This window comes from Rhamphochromis longiceps, linkage group LG2, assembly GCF_057381845.1.
Source record: "Rhamphochromis longiceps isolate RC_006_pf linkage group LG2, R_longiceps_female_GT1.1, whole genome shotgun sequence".
In the NCBI taxonomy this organism is placed as follows: Eukaryota; Metazoa; Chordata; class Actinopteri; order Cichliformes; family Cichlidae; genus Rhamphochromis; species Rhamphochromis longiceps.
In genome coordinates, this window is record NC_140558.1 from 27075652 (window position 1) to 27102941 (window position 27290).

General features: G+C 44.5%; 1 protein-coding gene across 1 annotated transcript in view; it reads right to left on the reverse strand.

Annotated features, from left to right (window-relative positions):
• The window catches only part of tenm2a (teneurin transmembrane protein 2a), a 220521-nt gene that overhangs the window by 21615 nt on the left and 171616 nt on the right, over nt 1-27290 (reverse strand). Inside the window, exons 7-15 of the mRNA XM_085420831.1 lie at nt 21939-22177; nt 11975-12097; nt 10398-10603; nt 9667-9862; nt 8072-8173; nt 7368-7562; nt 5703-5903; nt 2659-2844; nt 1666-1692 (exon numbers count right to left, since the gene is read on the reverse strand). Of these exons, the coding sequence (XP_085276957.1) occupies nt 1666-1692; nt 2659-2844; nt 5703-5903; nt 7368-7562; nt 8072-8173; nt 9667-9862; nt 10398-10603; nt 11975-12097; nt 21939-22177 (1475 nt within the window). The remainder of the gene's footprint in view (nt 1-1665; nt 1693-2658; nt 2845-5702; nt 5904-7367; nt 7563-8071; nt 8174-9666; nt 9863-10397; nt 10604-11974; nt 12098-21938; nt 22178-27290) is intronic.

Here is a 27290-nt window from a genome sequence, read left to right on the forward strand (position 1 = left end):
AAACTATTAAGTCCACCCTCCCCAGTAATGTGGTTGGACTCTGATGAAATCCTCCTAAAAATGAGAAGAAATTGCCTTGGGTTATGGGTGAGCACACACACACACACACACACACACACACACACACACACACACACACACACACACACACACACACACACACACACACACACACTATGTGGTGTGCAGTGTCTGTGGGTGTGGATGGTGGGGCATATGACTCGAAAGATATCGTGTAGGACTCCAAGGATGAAGTGAGAGGGAGGCAGGCGGAGATAGAGACAGATAGAATGAGAACAAAGTGTATGAAAGAAAGTAAGTTGAGACATTGTACTGAAAAGTTCCACCTTTCTCTCCATTCCCCTTGTACCCAGCTCTGCCTCCTTTAAAGGTCATGAAGTAAAGGTCACAGCCATAAATCCGCGATCAGAGCTCATAGATGGACCAGATAACGCTGTACTTTCTCAAATATACCCCACTTAGCTGCTTCTCCTATTCTTAACAAGCTACCTTTGAAATTACATTGATTGCTTTATCCCAAATTGTTCTTTGACCTGCCTCTCTGCTTCCCTTTGGCTCCGTCTCTTCCTTTTTCTTTTTTTTGCGCCCTGCCTCTTGCTCCCTTTTTAACCCTGCAATTTACCTTTTCTCTGGGTTGGCTCTTCATAAAACAATGAGAGCTATTCCATTAAGCGTAGAGGGTGAGAGGACACTCTCAACGGCGCTCCAGGGACCTGTACTGTCAGGCAATCTGTGCCGCTCCGTGCAACCCGGCAGAGGTTCAGCTGCGGGGCTATCTATTAAGCATTCTTGTTGTGCGTGTGAGACAACTCACCTCAGACCCAAACTCGTCTCTGTGTGTTAACCTCAGCTGTTATTCTGTTTATTATTGAGTGATCTGACTAAACGTCATATTTTTTTGCTTTGGTGTGGTTTTGGCGGGGATGTTGAAAATCAGAAATTCTTAAATTAATACTGTAGGCCCTTTCAGTCACACAAGCATAATCAAGCACACACACGTGCACAAAATAAATTTAGCAGCCACTCTACCATGGCCACGACACTTGCCACACAAACCCAAATGTAAACACACACACACACACACACACACACACACACACACACACACACACACACACACACACACACACACACACTTAACAGTTCTGTATGTATTTGACACCACATTGAGGACCTGCATCATTGGGTTATGAAATACACCAATTACCTCCAAACTTTTTTACAACTTTCATTATTTTCTCCTCGTGTGAAGCAGATTGTGTTTACACAACACATGAGTGGAATACCTGAGTGTTTTTTTGTGTTTCCAGGCTCCACGTTGGAAATATTAAGGAGAACACGCTCACACGCATGCACGATCACACTTTTCACAGCACAGCCCCTCGACACTGCTGATACCACACTAGGCTCTACGGTACCCCACAACACATCAAGGCTCAATGACAGCTAACCCCTGCTGTAGTCCACTGCTGCAATGGGAGTGCACTACATGTAGGGAGTCATCATTGAGGCTGGAGCCCTAATCTACGGACAGATAGCACCACAGAGTCTACAGAGCCAAGCCAGGCCAAGAACCCACAAATGCAGCAGCTAGCTTCTACCACCACAGGCTAAGAAACAAAACACCAGAGTCAGATACGGTACCTGCTTTGTCAACCATGCTCCCATGGTCTGCAGTGGGAGAAAATGTGCAAAAGGTAAGAGATGGGGAGAGTATTTTTTTTCTGAAAGAAATGCAAGCAACATCATGCAGAGCTGAAATGAATAACAGGCAAGCTGAGATAAGCTAACGCTGAGAGTGTCTGGTGCTAGTGAAGTGTGCTTTGCACCAAGCTGAGGCCTGATAACTCTTTCATCTTGGGCTGATGGTGCAGTCAAAGCTGCCCTACTTTCTGATGGGGGAAATCGGGAGATCATAAACTGTTATTCCCCTGTGCATATGTATGTGCCTATGCGTGTGTAGGTGTGTGCGTGTGTGTGTGTATATATATATATATATATATATTGGTGTTTTGTTTGGTGTGTGTGTATCAGATTGCAATCACAGTGCTTTTGGTGACAAGGAAATGAGACTTTGTGTCTCAAAGCACTGACGGTGAATCAAAGGAATCTGGCACTCATCCATCCAAAGTGACAGTGATGTCAATATGAGACAGTGATTGACTGACAAAAACGCTCACTCACACTCTAGCGCAACTGTGTGCATGCACACACCATAAACAAAGTGAGAGTTATTTTTTGATCGCAGTGAGGTGAAGTGGGGATTTTGTTTTGTGCCTTTCATCACATAACTTTGGTGTTTCAAAGGCCATAAAAACTAAAACTCCTGGGGTCTGCAGTTGAGAGGCAGCATAAAACAGCTAAATCCTGCTCTTGTGTAATCTCCCACCCCCACTTCTAAGAAGTTTGCACCTCTTCTCTCTGCTCGCCCACCTTCTACGTCAGCCCCTTCTTCAATTCCCCATGGCCTTCCTCCTGCTTCCACTTCTGATTTCCAAATTCCTTTAAGAAAGTATAAAGGAGCTGCCATTTTAGTCTGACTGGGTGCTGGTGTTTCTGTGCACACCCACGTGTTGACACACAGGCACGCACGTCAAACACACACCTCCAGACACACGCTCACGGGAACACACTCACCGATGGTGCAGTGCTCTCCGTTCCAGCCCTGGTGACACTGGCACTTCCCGTCCTTGCAGGTTCCATGTTTGATGCAGAGAGGGTTGCACACACGCTGGTCACAGCCTGCACCGGTCCAGCCTTCCTCACAGCGACAGGCTCCGCCCATGCACACTCCGTGAGTTCCACAGTCCACTGAGCAGACCTCTGAAGGAGAAAAGATTTGGATCACAAACAAACGGTGCTAGACTCAAAAGTCAGTGTTTCCTGTATTTATTATTTTTAGTATTCTAAAATTTCATATACAGTCACGTGAAAAACCAAATACAGCTCTTGATTCAAAAGCTTTTAACCAATGATAACTTGAAGTAATTGTGTTTTGTATAACTCAGTCGTTCACATTGTTGTGGAGGAATTTTTTTGCAACTTTGCTTCAGTTCATTGAGGTTTGCAGGCATTCATTTAAACTGTCTTAAGGTCTCCCCACAGCTTTTCAGTCGGCTTGACGTCTGGACTTTGACTGGGCCACTGGAGCATCCTGATTCTTTGCTTTTTCAGCCATTCTGCCGCAGATTTACTGGTAAGTTTGGATCACGGACCAGTTTGGGTCAAACTTCAGGTGTTGGAAATTTGACTCTAGACTCTACACAGAGTCATGGGCAACTCAGTGACTACAAGGTGACCAGGTCCTTGTCCTTTCAGTTTGATGACAGGCTTGTTTTGCAAAACAGCCTGAAGTCATCATGCCTCCATCACCACACTTGGCAGTTGATTTTTGGATTTGCCAAACATCTCCACATCGATTCTTCAGTGGAAAAGACACAAGAAGTCTTGTGGTTTGTTCAGATGCAGCTTTTCAAACCTAAGCTGTGCTGCCATATCCTTTTTTAGAGAGAATAGGCTTTCTCCTGGCAATCTTTCTAAATAGGCCAATCACAGTGTTCAGTCTTATTAAGTCTTTTTCTATTTGTACTCTCGCAAACTTTAACATTTAACATGTTAACTGAGGTCTGCAGAGTCTGAGATGTAGCTCTTAGTTTTTTTGGAATTCCTCTAAGCATTGCATGATGTGACCTTGAGGTAATTTTGCTGAGACACTTACTCCTGGGAAGATCTGAATTCTCCAGTGCAGGAAACGGCAAAGACGTGCTTTTATAGACGTGCTTATATTTGCAGATGATCAATTAATCCGGTGCATTTGATTAGCAGCTCCAGGCTGCTACTTACCCTCTTTACTCCAATGGAAGCAGTAAGGGTGCACTTAGTTTTTCACAGGAACACATGACTATATGTATTCATAATGGACACTACTGGGCAGTGAACATGGTTGCTGTTCAGATACATATATGATCTTTTTCATGAATAACATAATAGCAAATGTTACAAAGTACCAGTTCCTAACTTGAAATGCCTGTAAATATGGTGGTATCTGAAAAAAATATCTGCAAAAACTTCATTTTCAATCCTTTTAGTCAATTTTTGAAGCTAGAAAACATAAATTTGTCTGCATTTGATTTCAAATCACATCGGCAAGTGCAAAAATAGAGAACCTTGAGCTTCAAAACAATCAAATCCACATTACACGAAAACACAACTCTCTGTCATGTATTTTTAATTAAAATCAGTAGTTATAGTAGTGCAACAACAGGGTTTATTTCCTGAGCTTCTATTACAGTCGCTGTCTGAGAGGCTCAGATGTTGCAGTCGGCGACAGTGCATGTGGCGAAATGTGACAATCCCGCTTGTGTGCTCAGGACCCCTGGTGTGCAGGGAACGCGGTATGTACAGACGTTTTGATACACACTTGCTGAGGGATCCTGCAGTGTGAAACAATGTTGTCTTTATTAAAGTTAAGCATTGCTTCTCTCATAACAAATGCTGGTGCTCTCGTCGTGCTCCTGAGGAAGCGTTCCCAGGCTGGCATGACGGAGGTGGCTGTCTTACTTTCTAAAGTGGAAGCTTAACGGCTTCATTTTATTGAGATAAAGAACTGTGAAACCTCCTATCCCATCTTGGTAAACTGTATGTGTTACTATCCGCAGTGCAAGAACACCTCCAATACATTCTTATGAAAGCCTTGGAACTAGCATGCCATTATCTCCGCGGTACTAGAATCACAGAATTGGCTCCCAGAGCAATACATAACCAATTAAAAAAATTCTGATAGTAATCACGAAGGCTTAACAAAGTTAGGATTCCTACCTCATTTCTGAGTAGCTCACTGAATGCAGCCTAATCATACCTCTTGGGTCATACAGTCTTTCGAGTCTACAAGATTAAAAAAAGTTTTACTTTGGCCTGAACTGAGATGTGTTACAGCTACCTTGTTTAGACATTATAAATTTCAAGTGCTTGTATTTTCTTATTGGCTGACCCTATAAACAGCAGGTCTGAACAGCAGGTGGGCGGGGCTTCTGCACTCAAACAGTGTATCCGACATGACCGTATTTGGATCATTAAGGAGTTTCGAGCAGTTTGAAGCCCAAGCTTTTGGTTCGTAGATGCAACTTATACATGCTCTGAAAGCCCAGCCATGTTTAATATGTGTCAGAACACAGGGACAGAGTCATTTTATTCATATTCCTTTTATGCAAAACCCAGAGTACTGTAGTTTGGTATATAAATAAAAGTGTTCTGCCTTTCCCAAATTAGAATTTTAAGCACTACCCTGATAACCATAAAAATCTGTCATTACCATACTGTCACTGACAGTCTACTGAGAGAGATAATTTTATATAGTCTTGATAGTACAAACTTGCCACATTTTTATTCCTGCATGTTCCAATTTGGCTTCGATACCACAACAGTTGTTGTACCCTGTTTCTGAGCATGTTGTAATTTTTTTTTTTTTTTTTACGATTTGGTAGATTTGGTCCAAGTGTAGCTCGAAAACCAGAACAGTATGAAATAAAATGGCAAACTAATTAGCCATACTGGGACCGCGAAATATGTTTGGACAAAGGGTAATCAGCAGTTATTTCTTTCCAACTTTCAAACCCACAACCCCCATTTTTACCCGATGTATCTGACTCTCGCAGCTGAACCAGCTTTACAATCGCACTCACCCATGGAGCAGTCGGGTCCCATCCAGTTGGGGTCACAGCTGCACAGCCCAGTGTCTGGTATGAAGGCACCGTGGCCATGGCACTGATCTGGGCACTGGGCCCTGGGCAGTTCGCAGTGGAGTCCTCCCCAGCCTGGCTTACAGTGGCACTCCCCGTTCACACAGATGCCATTGTTGGAACATGTTGGATCCATGCAGTCCACTGGATTAAGCCAGCAATACACCAATTTAAAAGAAAAAAAGCAGAAAAAAAAGAAATTAACAAACAAACTAAAAAATGTCATTACAGAGCTGACGACAAAAACAAATTAATGGTTGTTTTTTTTTAAAAAAAAAAACAGACGTGACAGAGGACATCATTTCACTCTGTGTTTATAAAAAGATAATGAAATAAAGTAAAATGTTACCAGACGTATTACTAAAGCAATTAAAGCACACGATAATGAATAGCTAAGTCTATAATTGGGGCACAGCAGCAAATGCGTTCCACTCTGAAAGAGCAGTGCGCTTCGCTGACACATCATTTGGTGTGAGCTTTTCGCCCGTGTGGATGTGGAAGTGTGTGTGTGTGGTTGATTTGTGTGTATGCGTGTATCGTGCCAATACACGGGGAGAATCTGACACTGTCAGTCTGCCAGGTTGACAGGCAGCTCTGAGTCCAAGCAGTGAGTGAAAACCAATTTGACAAATTACCTCCTCCCGGCAATACGCACACCCATCCCACCCACCCACTCGCTCGCCCGCCCCTTCTCAGGCCTCCTCGCATTGCTCTGTCCCGGTCACTTGCATTTTCCTCTCTCTCTTTCTCTCTCATCTTGTCCTCTTCTTTGTGACACTGCTCTCCCCACCTCCATCTCCTCCCCCTTTTTCCACCACCTCGGGCATGATTGACCCCGGCGCACACGCAGTATTAATAAAAGCAGCCCCCTCGCACACAACCTCGACCCTCCATTTCTGTTTGCCTGGCAGAAATGGCGGATCACAGTTATCGATTTTCATGTCGCTGGCACTTCAGGTAAATTGTTTGAGGGACTCTGCTGTGATGAATATCAGATTTGAGGCTGGAGTAGAAGGGGAAAAATTGGATGAGAGGGAGATTGGGGATCGGCGGGGTGGGAGAGAAAATTGAAGCGCAGAGGAGAGAAAATGCTGACCTTGTTCTCAGGCCCCATGTTTTGACTCTTTCTGCCACTCATCTCTATTCTTCACTTTGCATCTCCCTCTCTGCCGATCTTCTTCTTCACCCCTGGCGTGCTGCTTTCTCTTTTCCTTCTTCTCAACCTATTCTCTCTTTCTTCATACATATTCACCTCTCACCACCCTGACTCCAGCTCCCTCCTCAGCATCTTTTTATCCCTTTATTTTTTCTCCCTTGCTTTCTGATGACTACGATCGCGGCATGCTGATCCTTCTTAACAAAGATCAATAGAAGCGATTTCAGCCCTTAATAAAATCTGTGATATGTTTGGCTGCGCCATCATACTTCATCTGTATACATGGACGCTCAGTCAGCGTAAGATTATGCCATGATAAGCTGTCTTCACTGGTGTTAGAAGGGGTAAATCTGTGAAGTTTGTTGTGCTTCACCTTACTTTCAAAGCGATCACACAGAACAGTTTTAAAGAAAAAAAAAACAAACATGCACCATTACACCTCCTGCGCTCACCCTCTGCACAGTTTGGCCCTTTGTAACCGACGGAGCACACGCAGTTTCCATCAGTGCAGGTGCCGTGGCCGCTGCAAAGAGGGTCTATGCACTGTGTGACAGGGACGTCGCATTCGGGTCCTTTCCAGCCGCTGTAACACACACAGGAGCCCTTGTCGTACTGGCCGTTGCCGCTGCACAGCACCGGGCATGCCGCTGTAGGAACAGAGAAACGGAGAGATTAAACCCTGCGCATAAGAACAAACCAAACAAACAAACAAAGAAAAAAAAACAATTAGCAAGCTTTTTAAAAGATCGCCAAAGCGGCGAAAAGTGCACGTCGCCCACCCACGCAGATCCACATCCCACCGTGCAGGAGGGTTGAATAGAGTGGCTAAGGGGCTGGAGAGCGCCAATGACATGAAGAGTAATTACAGGCAGAGGTAACTAAACTATTCATCAAAGCTGTCTACCCCAGGTGAGCACAGAGCCAGGGAGTCGTTAGCTAGGGGAGCTGCCATTCATCATCAGTCATCTTGTCTCAGCTCCACCTAAGGCCATGCACCATCTTGCTACTCTTAATCCTCTTCTCCTTTTTTTTATGTTTTATTTTTGCACGAAGCTGAAATGTGTCTGCTCATCTAATTAGACAGCGGAAATGACAGATTTTTTTTCCTTTTCATCCTTGCTCCGACGGAAGAAGCGCATTCGTAAACAGCTAATACCTTTGGAGCAGTCCATGCCATGGAATCCTGGGAAGCAGTGGCACACACCAGAATTACACTCTCCGTTGCCATGGCAATTGCGCGGGCACTCTTGCACTGAATCTGTGAAGAAGATGAAGTGAAACAGAGAGAGGGAGAGGCGAGGGGTGAGACAGTGTGACGGCAAGCATCAAAGCCTTCCATTAAACCATTGGCACAATTCATTCTTTAAGATACTACAAATTGAGTCGAAGCGCTGCCGAGTCTCACAGTCGCACAGACATCAAACGCCCTCCTCCAAGATTCCATGAGTTTCTTTTTTGTCTGCATTTTTCATAATGTGGCAGGAATGTATTATGAATCAGCCATTTTGACGAGATGGGATCCACCAATGCTCCGCTCATAGAAAACAAGAGTATCCCCCTCCACTCTCCTTCTTTCTCTTCGACCCTTTTCTATCCATGGCTCACTTTCTCACTCCTCACTCATGTCCGGCCCCACCGAGGTCACTAATATTTCATCAAGCTGCGGATGTTTGGTGCAGCTAGGCCAGATTTTAGCTGGACTCTGAGCTGCTCCATCTGCCTTCTAACCTACTCACTAGAAATGAGAAACAGTTTAGTGGGAAGGAACGGGGTCGGTGCTAATCATAATCACAAGGAGGACACTTGGACTTTTATCCTCTCTGTTCTATATGCTTCTTCCAACTTCCACTCTTCTTACACAAAGAATGACACAGCCAAGCCTCACTGCTTCTCCTAACACTTCCCCTACTCCATGCACCCCCCCCTAAATAAAAAAAAACTAAAGCCCCTCGCCTCCCTCTTTACCCTAATGCCACCCTCTCTTCCATTCTCCTCTTCAGCTCCTCCTCCCGTCCTTCACTCCACTTCATCCCATTCTGGCTTTGCCCCTACCATTAGGCCTTTCTTCCAACTCCCCCTCTAACTACTCCACTCTCATTCTGCCCCTGCCGCCTCCGCCTCTCCATCTCGCCACTACTCCAACTGCTGAAAGCTCTACCCCTCCGTTATTGACAGTGAAGGATTCTTTCACTCCGCTTGACTCTTTCCATCCAACCCCGCCTTTTGTCCTTTTGTTCTCCTTTGGCTCGAATGCAACCGAAATGATCTGGTTAGGATCCTAAAATCATTCTGTTTACAGGGCCGTGTGACACTGTGGTCCTCACCCACCTCAAAGATGAAGGTTGTTTAATGTAAGTGTGTGGGTTTTTTTTTGTTTTTTTTTGTCACACTGTTGGACATATTAGCGTGCCCAACTATGTTTTGGCAAACGTACATTTTTAACTCACTGAGCAGTCTTTCCTACTTGACAATGTTACTATGGTTGTGTTGCATTGGCAACATTGTTCACATGCTGCCGGGGAGCATTTTTGCACGTCGTGAATGTGTAAAGTCACAGAGTAACTGATGGGGAATCTATTTGACTAAAATAGCAGCCTTGCTTTGCCGCCAGTGGTAGAGAAAGTTTCTGCGTGCCTCTCTCTAACCAGCTCCTAAAATCCGGTGCCTAATCTCATTTTCACTGCCGTTCTGCTTTTCCCTGCCGCGCTGTCACCTCTCCGCCCACAGCGACAGATGCCGACTCTGTCTCACCCATGACATTCGTGCTGAAGGAAACCGTCTCTCGCTCCCGACCGTCGTTGTAGAAGGCCAGGTGCCAGGCACCGGCGTCCAGGTACTGGACAAACACCGCCTCATTGAGGACCACGGTTTGGATACTCCTCCTCTCCCGTGGAGACTCCACCACGCTCCACTTCTCCTTCCCATCGAGGCGCTCCATATAGTCGTACTGCAGAGGAAAACGTGTGAGAGCAAGTTCACTTTTTCAGGCTTCAGAAAATGAGGCATGGTTTTATATGCTTGAGGAATTTGGTAAATAAGATAGCTGGCAAATGACAGTGAAGCATGAGGAAGGGAACACAAAGCTCCTCGCAGGGTTTTCTTTGGGTGTCTGTGTGCATTGCAGGGGAGTGTTTTTACACTTGCCCCGACTGTGCAGTTTCCCCAGCTGAAGTCAGGTCAGGCAGTGAAACAGCTATCTGAATGCAATTATCCCTTCCTACAAATCGAATCCATTGTCAATGGAGTAGCTTCTAATTAATAAGAGGCAGTAAAAGTTACATTACTGTGAAATTTAATTAAGTGTAAATCTTAGTCTAAATTAGTTTTTTCAAACAACTATTACAATGAATCACAAATGAATTTTAAGATGTCCCAAGAAACAAGCCCATTTCTTTCTTTCTTTCTTTTTTAAAAATACATTCTCCACTCAGATGAATATGAAGATTATTTTTTCATTATGATGGTCCTTGTACAGATTTTACCTGCGCATGCGAAGGAGGCAAGCCCTTGCGGATGTACACCCCGAAAAGGGCATCTTTGCCGAGGGAGATGTTGAACTTCAGGAACTGTGGTTGGCTGAGGTGGAGCAGGGACCTCCAAAACACTCCCGGAGGGACTTCTTGGGTCACCCGCCTCCCAACCTCGATGCTGCCTGAGTCTATACTGCTGTTCCGGCCTGCCCATGGACCTGGAGCAAAGGGGAAAGAAACTGCATAATCTGTGATTCCAGACATTGATTGGTACAGTCAATAGTTAATCATCGCACTTTAATGGGAATAACCTGGCACAAACATTGAATGGTATAGAGGACACGCACCATTAGCTGTGCAAACTGTTCAAAGTTTATACTAAAACGAACGCCGTTAGGCGCGATATGCGGGATGCAAAATGACGCCTCTGTATCAAAGCCTGCACGACTGTTGACTCTGTTGTCTGGGCTGAAATGATAGAGGGCTGATAGAACTGCAGAGCACAGATTTCCAAGCAGACAGGCCCGCACACAGAAACATCCTGCAATCAGGTCAGTCATCTAACAGCACAATGTTGGAGCCCAGAGAGGGAAAAGACAGCAATGTGAGCGCGCGTCTGTGCGCAGAATAGCAAAGAAATAAAAGTAACAATGTGGAAAAACAACAGCGGCATCTGGCCCAGACAGTCACACACACAGCAGTCCTCTCATTAATACAGAATACAGACACAGAGCAGCAGCCCACAGATACCTATAGTACACGCTGTGTATGTTGCAGAGCGAGATTGAGCAGGCGAAAGAAGAATAGATGGAAAAAACCGCATGGGGGCCTTTAAAGAGAGGGGGTGAGCGAGGGGAGCTTTACCTCGCTGCTGACTGAAACCCAGCTCAACACAACTCAGCAGAGTGGTTAAACAGCATACACAGACAGCACAGCTACTACTGCGTCATGAATTATAGAAATAATTTATGTGTGCGAGGCTGTCTGGTTGGGAGGGAAAAAAAGAAGCTATTGGGCTGTTTTAGTATTTAACACAGCAGATATAGCATTTATAAGCCATAAAAGATAAGGCTGACATTCTTCTTGTTTGCAACAAGAGATGTGGCAGTCTGTCCTTCAAAACTTTCTGACTTTCCTGCAACGAGTGGTGCATTCAGCCTCAAGCCAGCTAAGCTATAAATATTCACAAATGCATTAAAAATACTAAAGTCACTTCTGTTGATTCATTTTACGCAATTGGCATGCTAATTAGGATGCTGCTTTAGAGAAATACCTCCACAATGGTATAAAAAAATGGTGGAAGCGATTTAAAATAAACTCCAGCGTCCCCCTCATCAAAATGAAGGAGCACCGGAGCTCTGTGGCAGAAAGAAACGAGTAGGCTTTGGCTGCACAAACAGCACTTGTTAGGATCTATTTATTGTTGAATTTGTTATGTTCACGAGGTCTGTTGCTAGGGGAAAAACAATGCAGAACATTAGCAGCCTTAACCTTTAAGTTTCTTTTTTCTTTTTTTTTCAAACATGTAAAGTGCCTGCTTCTTCAGGCAAAGATGTGTGGGAGGGGTGCGTGTGTGTTGCAGTTCATACCTCTCCCTCCAGAGGGCAGTGTGGCCACATCGCTGTTGACAGGCAGACCAGCTCCCAGTCCGTTGTTCAACACGGGGCCGTCGGATGGCTTCAGCTGCCACGTCAAACCCAGCAAGTTGATTGCTGCACACAGAAAGATGAAGAGTGAGGATATAGGGGAGGAAAAGGAGGATGGAAATAAATAAATAAATAAATGAATGAATGAATGAATAAAAAGCCCAAGATGAAGGCTCATCAAGGCGAAGAAATATGAGGCCAGCCCTCTTAAATCTGATCTGTCATTTAGACAGCAAATCCCGTAGCATCAATAGAATCAGCCACCTCTATACTTAAGTCATGAATCAAGCGCACGGTCATCAGAGTGGCGGGTTTAGTTAACAGGCACACAAACAGAGGTAAAATCTTACAAATCAGGCAATTAAACCACCTTCCCAAAAAATCCTTCTCTGTTTTGCTTTCTTAACCCCCGACCTCTCGCAGCCATCTTTCACGGGGAAAGCATCTTCAGCTTTTATTTGGAAGCCTTTACACCGTCTCACAGAGAGCAAGTGACAGATTGCTCTCTGAAGAGAATGCTCCATGGCTCTCCTTTCGCTTCTCCTCTTCTTTTGTCCTCTGTTGTGTTATTGTGTGCTGGTGGTATAAGGCTGCTCGAGTGTGTTCGCTCTTCACTTTGTCAGCTCTTTACTCTCCCCACGTCTCTTCCCTCCTTAGCCTGCTGCCAAGCGTCTCCTCCTCCTCCTCCTCCCCATCCAACTCCCCCTCCTCCCCCCAAAAAAAACTGAAAGAAAAAAAGGAAACAGAAAGACCGTACTGCAAAAGTTCAGCGATTTATTTGGTGACAGGTATGTTTTCTGTTTGTTGTAAATGATTTGTTTTGATCTCTTTAATGCCTTCAAAGAATCTTTGTAGTGGGGAGAAAAAAACGGAGACGAATCGCCTGCTCGCGTCTGAATATCGAAGATAACGTTAATGTTAACGGCGGAATGCACCAGCATTTTCCCGCGTATACGTGAATACTGTGATGTGAGCTTTGATGATACACGCAGCACGAATCTGTGATCGAGTCCAATGCATTATGTAGGCGCTATCGCACGCTTCTCAGCGTCGGCCTTATCCCCACCGCAGAAGCCTCACAACACCTGAATCTGAAGCCCGGGAATCAATTTCCTTCTTGTCAAATTCTATCTGTGCTTGCCGAGCGTTTGCACACACAGGGGTGTAAAAGTTGCAGAGGGAAGGGGATGCGCCTTTAGGATTCGCTGCCGGGGCAGACTCATTCTCACCCCCTAAAGTGTCCCGTCGCTCTTTTTCTCTCACCCTGCTTCTTTGTTTCTTCCTTTTTATGCTTCTGCTATTCCCCTCTTTCCTCCCTCCCTCGCTCCTGGTCGAAAGAAAGCGCTGACACCTTTGGCTGCTGCCCGGCCTCCACTGTCAGCTCTTTTTTATTTTTCATGTGTGAGGGTGGTGGTGGGGGCGTGGGGGTATAGAAAACAAGAGATGGATTGGGAGAAGCAAAAAGAGTGCTCCCACCCCTTTCTCTTTCCCCTGCTACACCAACTCTTGCCCTCTCCTCTTTCATTGGGCTGACCTTCATTTCTCTCCTACTTTTCCTTTTAATTCCTCTTTTTTCTTCTTTCGTTTCGTCTTATCTCTGCCTGTCCCTTCTTGTAGATAATGCAGACATGCATCCACACACACACGCACACACACACACACACACAGGTGCGCGCAAAGATGGTATCAGAGGGAGCAGTCGATTGAAAGCTTGCCTATTGAACCATCTGGAGACAGTAAGCAATTGTGAGTCTATTGTGACGGCACTCTCAATCTAGGTCATCCCCAAGAACACACATAGCAGACAGCCCTATAGTTAGCTTACTGTGTGTGTCTCATCATTGTGTCGGTGAGGGTTGGTGCACACTTTTCTCAAATTTGTTTTTCCTGTCTTGTTTTTTTCCCCCTTCTTCATCTTCTTCTTCTGTGGGTGGTTGTGGAAAGCTGACCAATAGATGGCACACTTACTCCTTAGCGACAGAAGCGCAAAAGCCAACAATTTGTCAACAGGATTCTTTTGCAGCAAGACACAGAGCAGGAGAGACGTGCAAAAGAAAGAAAGAAAGAAAGACAAAGAGAGACACTTGTTATCATTCTCTTTACAAGTGCCATCCCTTATTTCAACAACACTTCTAAGTTTGTTAGGGTGTAATTTTAGCTGAAATGAAACTGCTGAAATTGATGTATTTAGCTTTGTGTTGCCATAATTTTAAGCATTTTCTTTTCTGATCATAATTGCCATAATTACTGTTTTCAAACTGGATTGGAAGGCTTTATTAAATACCATGCCAATAAAGCCTATCTGAATCAGATCCGACTGACAGACTTGGGAAGAACAAGAGCGATAGTCAGACTTGGGCTGTTTTTCTTTTTAATCTCCGTCTTCTCACTCATGTTCAATTTGACAGACACACACACACACTGCATATACGCACACATAGAAAAGATCACAGAGAAGCAGGTTTAACAAGCAAACGAGTCAGATTAAAAATAGATCAGTTGCTCCGTGAGGTTTTTATGTAATCTCGATGCATAATTCAGACAGGCAAAGTGCTTGCCAGTATCATCTGCAAAGAACAGCGTCTGAAGAAAACAAAACGTGATCATGTGATGACAAAAAAAAAAAAAAAAGGACGGAGGATGATGGACGGAGAAACAAGAGAGATGAAAAGGGAGAGGTGGTGGCCGGGCTCGGAGAGGGGGCAGCGGTCAGGAGCTCTTAGAGAAATTGTGCCAAACCTCAGCACGGAGGAGGAGAGGCATGGGGGGAACAGAGAGAATACTGGAGGACAGCGAGAACTGAGAGAATATTAAAGAACACATGAAATCCCCTGAGGAAATATAAAAAAGAGGAGCAGAGAAACAGGCTACACATGATGTTGCAGAAAAAAAGGGAGGAAAAGATGAATAAAGGCCCCCACGGATAAAGTGAGGAAGGGGGAAGAAGATGGCAAGTGAGGAGAAGAAAAGATTTAAGGGATAAGTGGCCCCGTATTCATTGACTGGTTGGGTAAAAAAAAAAAAAAAGGATGGTGGTGATTCATCCTTTGACAGTAAGTGGTTCACAACACGGGCAATCAGGCAGAAATACAACGCACATGCGCATGTTTTGGGAAATATTTATATATCTCAGAGTTAAAGGGTGTAAATGGATTTCTGGATGAGAGAAGGAAAGAGAAGGAAAATAAAGAGCGAGGCAGAGATGGAGAAAGGTGACTTTGCAGCGAGTGTCCCCTGACTGGAAAATATTGTATCATCATCATTCTGTTCTCTGGAACATGTTCCAAATGTTCAAATCCTCTCCCCACCCCTCTTTCTCTCTCTATGCTCTTATGTCTCTCACCCTTTTGCACAAAGAACACAAGCCCTGGTCGGTGGCAACACTTTTTTTTCTCCCCCCATTTCGCCTTCTCCCCTGGCCATCCCGATAAATGCATATTAACCGTTTTAATTCACCACTAAATTAACAACTCTGACCTTAATTAGGGCAGTAATTGTAGACCACCTCCCCCCCAACTCACCCCACCATCCTTAGTCTGCCTTTTAATTGGTTTAGGAGCCTTTCTACCCCCCTCTGCTTTCCCCACCTTGCACACTCCTAAAACATACATGCAAAAAAAGGAGCCACCTGAGAAAAAAAAGAGGCGTCTGTACCTCTGCGGCACAGAGGTGCAGTGCTGCTAATATTGAAGAGACTGAGGAAAAGAGCAGCATGCCGCCTCAGGTTCTCAATATTCAGGCCATTTGGGACGTTTTCTCAGAATTTACCACACAGTATCCACTTATGTAATCTATAAATAAAGCAGCCTTCTCTCTTGGCTAAGTTTTGAAGGCGCTGCTTGCTGAGATCATTTAGAGCCTCAGACAGAGGAACGGGGGCGGCGGTTGGCTGCTGCCCTTGGGGGTCATATACACTGAGAGACACAATTTGTCTGCTTCTGAGTGTGTATCTGCGTATGCATGCTGAAAATTGCATGGTATTAACAACAAGCGCGCATGCACCCTGCAACCCCCGACGGGACCTTCTCACCCAGCTGATGCAACTGAACTGTAATTGACTGCAACACAAAAGGTTATGCGAGTTGCTGGCAGCTCCTACCTGCACGGCTGTGTCTAGCCGAGAGAAACGGCAACTCACTCAATCACACAGCTGAAAATGGTTTCTTTATTGGCACCGAAATATTGAGACGGCCCGGCGCAGACGTAGCCGCCCGGCGCGCGTGTGGGTGCGCGTGCACGTGTGTGATTGGTTAAATGAAAAGAGATGTGAATCTGAGTGATGTCCTCCTTTCTGAATCCTCATTTCCTCTTCAGATATCTCTACCCTGACCCCCCCGCCGCTTTACTCCCCCCAGCAACATCAACCCACTCTGCCTCGTCTCATCCCTCCCTTCCTACCTCGCTCCTTTCCCTCTCATCGATCTGTATTAGAAACAGGATATGAGGAACTATGCTATCTTATCACAGATCAGAGAGTGGGAGAGAATGAGTGAGGACGAAAGACAGAGAAAAGAGTTCGCTGTGGAGGCCAAGAGACGGAGAAACCGAAAGAAAATGAGAGACGGAGCGAGAGGCTAAAAAAAAGGGAGGACAGCAATTTCTTTTCGCTTTGCCTTCATCCATCTCCTGTTTCCAACACAGTACCAGTGAAGCACCATAGGCCTAATTGGACTAACGATTGAGGCCCCGATAAGACCCGCACTAATGAATAAATGAATGAGGAAATAAATGAATGAAATGAGCTCGTGCACACTAATGCACGAGATGGTATGAACATCGCTCAGCAGTGACATCAGTGAGGATGCAAATCCTCAGTTCATGCACACATGGGTATTATTTCCTTTAAAGCATGTACCGAAGCTCAAGTCAAAGGAAGAACATCGATGTCACCACTTAAACAGCTCCTGCTCCCTGCTTTGCATTACCTTTACCAGTGCATTGACCCATGTATCCCTCTGGTGCAGATGGTATAGCACCTTGTGCCTGGTCCTGGCCATGCCCTGCCCATTTTCTGGACTGGCAACGTGTGGTAAGATCCTAACCTTTATCAGTCCGACAGGCCCTGCTGCTGCGGACACACGCTCCACGTCTGATCCTTATGCCCAGGTTCCTGCATTCACCATATGCCCAATTGCATCTTCACCTCCGCACACACACACATTAAATGCACACACGGACGCCTACGCTGGCATGAGTGACACATCCTGACCTCTAGCTGTTCCACCTCAGATCAGCAGAAGGGAAGCCACATGCAATGTGAGAGGGGACTTTGGGGTCAAGGAGGTGCGTTTGGAAAGCAGCCACATTGCGAGACCTGCATGGCCAACACAACTATTCACTTGACTGTCTTGACTTGCTTTTATACTTACTCATAAAAGAAGCAGTCTTATTCAAATAAATACAAACTTTGGCATATAACTACTTGGGAAAACAAGCATGCACTATAGAAGTTGTTCTTGCGTAAAGGACGATCAAGTTAGGAAAAAATTGCTCCTTTTCTTGTATGCTTTTACGATCTTTGCTTATTTTTAATATGACATAATGAATACTTTTTAAAACATCAATCATTTAGCCTGTTAAGAGTAGACTTTTGTATATCATGTATATCAAAAAGTGTAATTAGGTACTTTTTTTGAATCTTTTTTTCTTTCTCAGAAGAGTAGCACAGTAGTACCTCCCATCCACACAAGGCTGGAAGCTTAAAATTAATATAAAGGCTCTAAAGATGATTGATAAGGAAAGGGACGAAGAACTAATGTTGTATTTCTAGTCCAGAAACTGTTCAATTGGCAGAACAGTAAAATCATTAACATGTGATTATGTAAGGGAGCAGGGATATGAATGCACTGTAGTGAGACACTTGTAATCGGGAAGAATGGGCAGTAAGCGATTGTGATCACTCTGGAACAGGAAGACAGCGGTGATGGATGGAAAGTGGTCGGCTCGGAGGCATGAAGGTCACGCTCGATGACAGTGCCACTGTGTGTGTGTGTGTGTGGAGTGTGGTTCTGTTGAATCAACAGACAGGGGAGCTGAGAGTAAGACTAAAAATACATCGTGTGTGTGCGCGCGCCTGTGCGTGCGTATGTGCGCCCTTACTCATTAGTGGTGACAATACCATGTGGATTATGCCACGTCGCCTGACAAATTCCGCAGATGCACACGCGCACACATCGGCGCCAAACACCCCTGCAAAGGTGACACAAGCGCCCGCTAGCAAGTTTACTCATTGCAGTCAAGGGCACACCTGTGCATGTGTGTATGAAAACAGTCCACCTGGGCGCAAGCAATTTGACACGACCTCGATTTCTCATCCATCAAGCCAGGCTCTCCTCTCATTCCTCACTACAGCGCATTTCTATCTGTTTTACCCCCCTTGCTGGATGTTTTTGCTCTCAGAGGTTTACATCCCTGTTCTCTTTTTTTAATCCTCTCTAACTTCTCTTTTTCGTCACCCCTTGTCCTTCACAGCCTCTCTCTGTCCTCTGTCACACTCCCTCTGTTCTCTGCTCGCTGTGATCAATTAGGAGACATTAGTCCCGCAGATATTCCAGGTGACAGAGCCCTCAGGAGGCCACGCTCTCCTTCATCTCTCCCCCTTCTGCCTCCCTTCAGTTTCTTCTCTCCACACCTGGCTGTCTTGTCACTCCTCCTCCTCATCTCCTCTACTTTCCTCAGCAGCGCAAACAACCTCACCCGCGCCCCCCCATCAACCAATCTCACACCTTACAGTGCTGACAGTGACATATCAGCCCTCCTCTCCTCTGTCTCTTCACTGAGCTATCCCTCCTTTTTCTTTCCCCTTTATGTTCCCCTCTGCCCCCTGTGCACCAACTCCATTCCACCCCGTTCCTTTTTTTTCTTCTTCTCTCACCCCTCTCTATCTCGTTCTCTCCAGGTTGCCATTCACAATGATGGACCTGTCTTCTCTCCTGTATGCCAACCGCTCACCTGTATCCTAGCAACCACCTCTCCTTTGGCTCAGGTGCTCCATGCGGAGCAAGCAAACAAGACGCCGGGGGAATGAAGAACAAGCACTCTCGTTTATCCTCCTCCCTCCATCCGTTCAGTCATTCCTTCACACATAAAGAGGAGGCCATACTCCGCTGGAGTTTGAAGAGGGAAAAAAAAACGCTTTCTGTCCTCCCTTACAAATAAACTCCCTCGAACTCACACAGACACAAATAATGACTCGCAGCTCCAAACGCTTTTTTCATGCTACGTGTGTATGTTTATCTCATCCCCAAGGCTTCATTCTAACAGTAGGACACAGTAAATAAGCTTCACAGAGATACAGCGAGTCAGCTGTGCTCCTGAAACATGCAAAGTCATGTTTTTTCTGAAGATGTCGTCCTCAATTGGCACACACATGTGCGCGCCTGAGTTTCTGGAAGATTGTCAAGCAATTTTTTTTCTTCTTAATATTCATGTGAAGTCTGAATAAAGAAAAAAGAAGGAAAGGCAAATCATTTGAAAGCCAGCACACTCTCAGACACACACGGAGAAGTTAGGAGTTCTCACACACACACACGCCAACCAGCACAAAAAATGAAAAGTGCTGTTCAGGCACATGTGTCTTGGTGTAATTTATGAGTGGGCTCCTGGGCGGACGCCTCAGAGGGGTCCTCTTCACGCTGCATGGCTCTGGGTGCTCTGCACAATCCCCACAGTGAGCGCTGGGCCCCACGCACACATAACACACAAACAAGGTAGTACAAAATCCCCCTTATGAGTAGTGAACTCGCTGCACGATTAACGCTACAAAAAGCATGGTAAACACAAGGGTTTCAGGCTTGGCAGCACTGCTACAGCTTTGTTCAGCGTAGAAAAAACACCGGAGCAAAAACATTTCCTTACAACAGCTGAAAAGGGGCCACAGTTAGCAATAGTAATAATAACAATAAAGTATCATTTCAGCTTTGTTTCAGCTTACTGAATTATAGCCAGTTGGACAATTAAGTTTGGTGGTGAAGCACACACACACACACACACACACACACACACACACACACACACACACACACACACACACACACACACACACACACACAATTTGGCATATAATAAAACTAAACTGAAAAATATACAGAAAGTGGGGCTTAGAGGGAAAAATATTACACTCTATTTCCCCTTAATCATGCAATTCCATTAAAAATGCAATATTATACAGTATACTGACAGGGTATCTGGATAGCTTGCTCTTTTGTGCTGTAAATACACCAATAATAAAAAAGAAAAATCTTTTATAATATAGCTTACAATCTAAAAGTACCTATTATTAAGACAGGTTAGAAAGCTTTATGTGTCTGCAGGTACCCAAAAATTACTGATGGAGTGGTATGAAAAAAAGAAAGGTAGAAGCAAAAATTATTCTTTAAAACAAATGTGTTTTGATTTATGTCCCCAATTAGATGTTCATTTAACAATTATATGTTCTGAAGAAAACAAATATTTGTGTCATTAAAGCCCCAGGTGAGCTCTGCGCTTCGAGTAAAAGATGAATAACGGGAGGTCTTTGGTCCTTTCTGCGCTCCAGTGCCCTTGAGTACATATATGGAGAGGATTTCGGGGGGGTTAGGGGGTATGAGGGCAGCGGTTGCCGTCCTTCGTCCTTCTCCCGGCTTTTGTTTTGTGGCTCCATATGTGGCTGTCTACTGCAGTGTGACCGTGTAAAGCTCAGGAGAGAATGGATCTTACTGTGTGCCCTCGGCAAGAGGCCTTGATCTGCTCTGGAGGACACACTATTGTCAAGGGCACTCCACGGGGGTTACACAAATCACACAAATACTGACACATGCACAGATTGGAGTGCACATGCATGAAATTCGGTAGGCCAGGATGCATACGACACACATATGGGTGCATATATCACAAACTCACTATGGACGGTTAGATCGATGTGGTCACGTTTGGATAAATATATTTATAAATAAAGAAAAAAATGATCTTAATAATATATGTAGAGAGGGTTGTTATTTCTGCTGATGCCACTCTTCCCCCCATCTGTTGACTCTGGTCTCTTGGGTAAGAGGCCAATCAGGGGCTCAGTGGCACATCTGCCTTCTTGCACACACACTAACACAGTGAAGTAGACAAACACACAAACATGCACATTCATACATAATTACATTTCCTCATTTTCTGTTCCTCCTCCTTCTATTGTCTTCCTCTCTCCCTCAAACACACACACACACACACACACACACACACACACACACACGCACACACACACACACACACACACACACACACACACACACACACACGCATAGGTCTGCATTCTTTTGTCCAGTGAATGAGGTCAAGAAGGAATAAAATCCACACCCACACACACACTCCCACACACACTCTAAGCAATGTTTTGTATTTTTTCCCTCCCTTCTCTTCACACAGATTCGCCGGTAGACAGCCCATCAGAATCTCTTCCTGATGTGCTGGGTAAGTGCTCTCCTCTGAGTATCTGCCATTCCTTAAAGTATGACTATTGCACGTTGGCTTCAGATCAGTGAAAAACATCCACTTTCCTGCTGGGTCTGTTAGGATTCCTACCTTGACTGATACCTGCTTGCAGAAACAGCCGCAGTATGCTGCGGTTTGTGTATCTTTCTGCCCCTCTAACTGCCTGTGCACTGATGCTGACTGGAGGCCGAGGCTCCAGCTGGGGTTGATTTTGACAGTGCAGCAGTCGACTGAAGTGACAAAGCTCACACCTTCTGAATCTGCTTTGTGTTTTACAGGCAGGGGCTACTAACTTGACACTTTGTCGTGGAGGTGTGGGAGGTTTATGCATTTTAGGTCAATGCGACACAGTGTGTCGACTGAGCTTGTATTTGTTCAGGGGTGTATATATAGACAAAAAATAAAATAAAATCTGGTTAACCCTTTTCATAAAAATGCTTTCACTTACCAATGAAGTAAGACAGCAGGATGGCCAGCAAGGCAGCGGCTGCGATGGCTGTCACCGCGGCACATTTCCAGCTGCAGTACTTGGACGGCTTCTTTAGTTTGAAGGCTGAGCGGGAGAAGGTGTTTCTGGGTAGCAGGCGAGGCGGTGGAGAATACACTGTTCCCGAGGTCAGGGGGTATCCGGGGGAGGAGCTACTGAAGAGAGGGGTGGTCCCTGACGACGTCTTGAACAAAAAATGCCTGAAGATGAGAAAAAGGGGTGAAAAAAAGAAAAGTCAGCACACACAGAAAGACGCTTTATAAAGTAAGTGGTTAAAACAAGCTCTGCTTGAGTGCAAACACACCAAACTATAACCTAATCACCGTCTGGATGACAGGGCATATGTGCAAGCTTCTGTCCAATTTACTTTCCGATGAACCCTTCCTGCCATATGGGTTTTAACATCCTTGAACTGATTGTGTCTCCAATTCAGTGCTGTTCCAGTCAGAGGTCTCTTTTTAACCTCCACCTGCTCTGCCCTGTTTTTTTCCTTCTTCTGTGGCTTCGCTTCTCCTCTGTTCACCCCACTTATAATTTGCCTTGTTTCTGCCCTTAATGGCTGGAGAGGATCACTGCCATCCCCCTTTTGCTGTCCTCATTGTCCAGGTAGGGTCAGAGCTCAGAGAAAGGATAAAAGGGGGATTTGAACCATCATCCCTTTGCTCATATTACCCATTATCCTCTGCTATCACTGCACCTGCTCACCCGCTCACTCTTTCGCTGCTCCCCCTACTCCAGCTGCTTTTCCTATTTCTTGTCTTATCTTTTCTTTTCCACTACCACTCCAATATTCCTCTTCTTTCTCCCCCTTTTTTATTCCTATAATCATGTCTTCCCTCGTTCCCCTCCTACAAAAAAATGTCCCTTTCTTCTTTCGGATTTTCTTTTGTTATCTGACCTTGAAAGAACACTTTCGCCATAGCAAGGAGAAAGACTGCACTTGAAGACTCTTTTAAAGGACACAAGAAGAAGAACTTCAGTGAAACCTTTGTGACATCTTTTGTGGCACGCATGCACACACACAGCCCCTACGCAGACCTCAGGTGGTATGACAGAACAAAGCCCTCAGGTGAGGTGAGTGTGATCTATCAGAGGAGAGAAGGTCACTCCACTGCCTCAGAGATGACTGAACAGAAAAATAAAGTCTTTTTGTGCCAGCTTTTTGTGGAACTTGCTTGTTTGTGTGTTTGCTACTGTGTTTGTGTGCACATATGAAGATGCTCTCTGAATGCTCTCCTACTTTTATCTTGTGAATAATGAACCTTGGCCACACAGACATTTCTGCAAAGAGAGGAAACAATTTTTGGCCGTCACTTCATCTAAATGCAGTGTGAGGCCTAGAGTCTGGGTTTTCAGCATTCTGTCATGATTAATGGATAATTTTGGATTATTACAAATGCTAAACTATTTCCATAACTTCTCTGTTAGGATAACATTATCCTCACAAAAAATAATTACTCTGACAGGCCAAAAAAGTGGCGAGACAATAGGATGGGGAGTAAACAAGCCAACAGTTTAGGATTTGGGTAATTATTTTACAATTTGTATGTTTTTCTCTTCCTAAATGTTTGGCAAAGCCAGGGGTTTGTTTAAAATCTGACTTCTAATTTTATCTCCTGCCTAATCAGGCCAGATTCACAGGACTAAGCAGTGACTTGGTGGAATGCATTATGAAGAGGTGGAACTAATTACTACCAAATTACTACTAAGTCTTTATAAATCATGAAAAAACCCCAAACCAACCAGTCTTGAACCCCTAATTTCTGGATGTTTTACTAGTAAAATAGGAAACAGATGCAAATATAAATTAAAACAGAGCATATAAGGCAAAAACAGAGTTTGCGCATATCTAACAAGCTTGAAGATCTGTGTATGACCACCTTTATTCTTCATCACAGCATGAACTCTCTTAGACAACCTTTCTTGACATTTCTTTAAGAAGTTTTCAGGAATAGTTCCCCGGGCTTCTTGAAGGACATTCAAAGCTCTTCTTTAGATGTTGGCTAAAGAAGAATATCTGAGTGTATATAAGATGCCCATGAGAAAATTACCCGATGACCCACTTGACTTATCAGCTCAGAAAACATTTTCTGGTGACTTTATGGTCTCATTCACTGGTTTTAAGTCTTCGTCAATACAGCAAAATAAATAAATAAAGGGTAGCTTTAGCTAAGATCGGTGCTACTGTATGCATACAGTATCCTTGGTTTTCACCTGTTTTTTTCGCTAACCATTACCAGTATTTCTTCTTCAGTCACCTTTCTCACTCACTATGTGTTAATAGACCTCTCAGCACTGAATCATACTTGTTATTAATCTCTGTCTCTCTTCCACAGCATGTCTTTATCCTGTCTTCCTTCTCTCACCCCAACCGGTCACAGCAGATGGTCCCGCCCCTCCCTGAGCCTGGTTCTGCCGGAGGTTTCTTCCTGTTAAAAGGGAGTTTTTCCTTCACAATGTCACCAAAGTGATGATTTTTATATGATTTTTTTTTTCTCTGTATGTATTATTGTAGGGTCTACCTTACAATGTAAAGTGCCTTGAGGTGACTGTCGTTGTGATTTGGCACTGTATAAATAAAGTTGAATTGAATTGATCCCAGTTAATATAATGGTGAATAATGGATAAACCAAAAGCTCTACCCTGTAGTTTAAATATGGTCACATGGGGTTTCAAAAGTCCAAGATAATGATGGCTAAAATGCCAAAAGTAGTCCACAAATCAGTGGGCAACATCATGACCGTCTATCTTTCATATGCGGTCGAACAAAACACAAAAATCTGAGAAGGTTGCCGGGTTTCTCTTTGACAAGCTGGAGTAAAGCAGATTCCAAGTCCCCAGCCTCGTGCTTTCTCTCTACCTCCACACCATGACAAATGACTCATTCCTGCACAGATGTGTGTCTGAGTTGTCCTCTTTCTTCTGCAGCCTGCTCTCTCTTCTTTTCAGACTAGTCTAATGGGACCAGTAATAACCCACCACTGTTACTGGACTGGATGATCTGTTTAAAAAGGTGTTTCACTGCACTTTGTGGTCTTCTATCCTTTTGATCGCTGCTGTTTCATAACAGCATGTCCGCTCATCTGAAAACAGTTGGCAAAACCAGGTGACGTGCTCAGAGCATGAAGATTTAGTTTGGGAGCGCTGTTCCACTCTCTATCAATTATTCAGCCAGTCTGTGCTTTGTCTCTCTCTTTCTCTCTCATCATTTTAAGCCACTGATTGTTGGACTGCTATCTTGCTGGATTTTTTCCCCTCTTCCATTGCTTCTCTCCCTGTTCCTCTCTTTTAGCTGTCAGGTATGGCCTGTGACTCCAGGAAAAAAAAAATAGGCAAAAGAGAGAGAAAAAAGCTGAAGACAGATAGAGGCTGAAAGACCACGAGGCGATGACACCCAAAGAAAAAAAGAGGTTATTGTCTAAAAATACCACATTCTCACTCTCACCAACATCAACACATTGTTATGCATTGCATAAACCTATATGCTCTGGCATGCATGCATATATGCTCAAACACACACGCGCGCCGTCCAAGGTCAAGCGGCTCATGTGCTCGTTTCAATTCATTTTCACAGCTGCTGACTCACTGTGATGGCAAGGCCAGCGGTAATTAATGGTGATACTGAAATAATGCACGTGTGAGCACAAGGAGAGGGTGAGCTGCTGAACTGTTTGTATTCTGTGTCACACGAAGCGTATGATTCGATGTGCTGGTATGTGTTTGAACTTAAGCAGTGAAATCATTTCATTCCCTGGCTTTGTTGTTTGTGTGCAGAAGCTCCGCTGTGAGCTTGGTGTGGGATGGGAATATGTCTATGGGCCATACTAATTACGAGTAGGAATGGAAAGTGTCTAATGTGCTCTGGGGAGGTAATTGACATTGATTTATGTTGCTGAGGACTATGGAGGGGTTCTATCATAGCAGGCAGCCGGCAATCACAACTCTGTATCATTAGGCTGGGGTGTGTGCGTGTGTACGCTTGTATTTGTGTTTGTGCTTTTGTGTGTGCCTATTGTAGGGTTTTTGACAGGGGTCCAGCGTGGAAATGTCACACATAATTAGAGAGAGCTGACAGAGATTCCCTTAACCACCGCTACCTCGCTGTCATGCATTCTGTCTTATATATGCAACACACATCCATACAGAACATTAGTCAAAACTGACTCACACACTGACACACATTTACCCGGGCTCACACACAGGCGCCCACCCACGCGCAGTAAAATATAAATTTATGTGGTTATTCTTTCATGAGATTGCCCCGTATGTGCTACCGAGTGTTTAATTTTCATCCTTGCGGAACAAACAGTGACACAAGAGGGGAAGGATAGACAATGGAGATAAAGGCTATAGATTAGAAGACAGAGAGAAGACGAGAAGATGTGTTTTCACTCCGTTCCAACCCCGCTCCCCATTGAGAGAAAAAGAGGACCTGGACAATTAACCACAGAACAGAGAGCATGCTGGGTAATTAGCAGGAAGTCAAAGCTCGCATTCCCCTTGAGCGAACAAACACACACAAGCTTTTTGCATGCCCGCACACACGCACGCTCTTCATATTCTCAGCTCTCACAAACATGCGGTTGCTTAGCATAGCACTTTCAGAGTCATCATCAGATGTAGAGAACAATTAACGGGGGTCTACACGGTATGGGGGTGACTGAAAAACAGTCAGATCTGAGAATGAAACAAAGAGCCCAGGGAGAGGAAGATGCTCAAGGACAGAGTCGTGAGTATTGCTACCTGCTACGATCGTAGGAAAAAATTGTGTGCAGATGGATACAGTAGACTGGGATTCATTTGCTTATTGTTGTGCAGATGAGGGGAAAATTCAGAGTTCTAATGTTCATAAAAAGCAAAATCCAGGCAGATTATGTATATATCTTAGATTTTTCTTTTTTCCTTGCAAACTAGGCGCTGTACTGGGATTTTATCCATTTTTTAATTCTGTTAAAGGAACATTTGAGAGATCCTTTTTAAATGAAGCCAGTTAGGCATTGATTCATTGACTTTACATAAAACTGGACTTAGCCTCTAGCCTCTTAAAACTGCATTCTTTCTAATGGCCAGCAGGAGGTAACTTCTGTGGGTAAAATGGCACTACTAGTGTTGGGTGGAACGTGTTTGCAATTCATTATCATTGCATTACTGTAATCACATAAAAATTTTCAGCAATGCAGTAATGTAATGCATTGCTGTATAAAATTTGGCAATCACATTACAGTTGTTTCTTGCTTAGGATATGCTGAACGTTTCTGTTGATAAGCGCTGTTGTTTTTGCTGCTGTTAGCTGCTATTAGCTTCTGTTAGCCG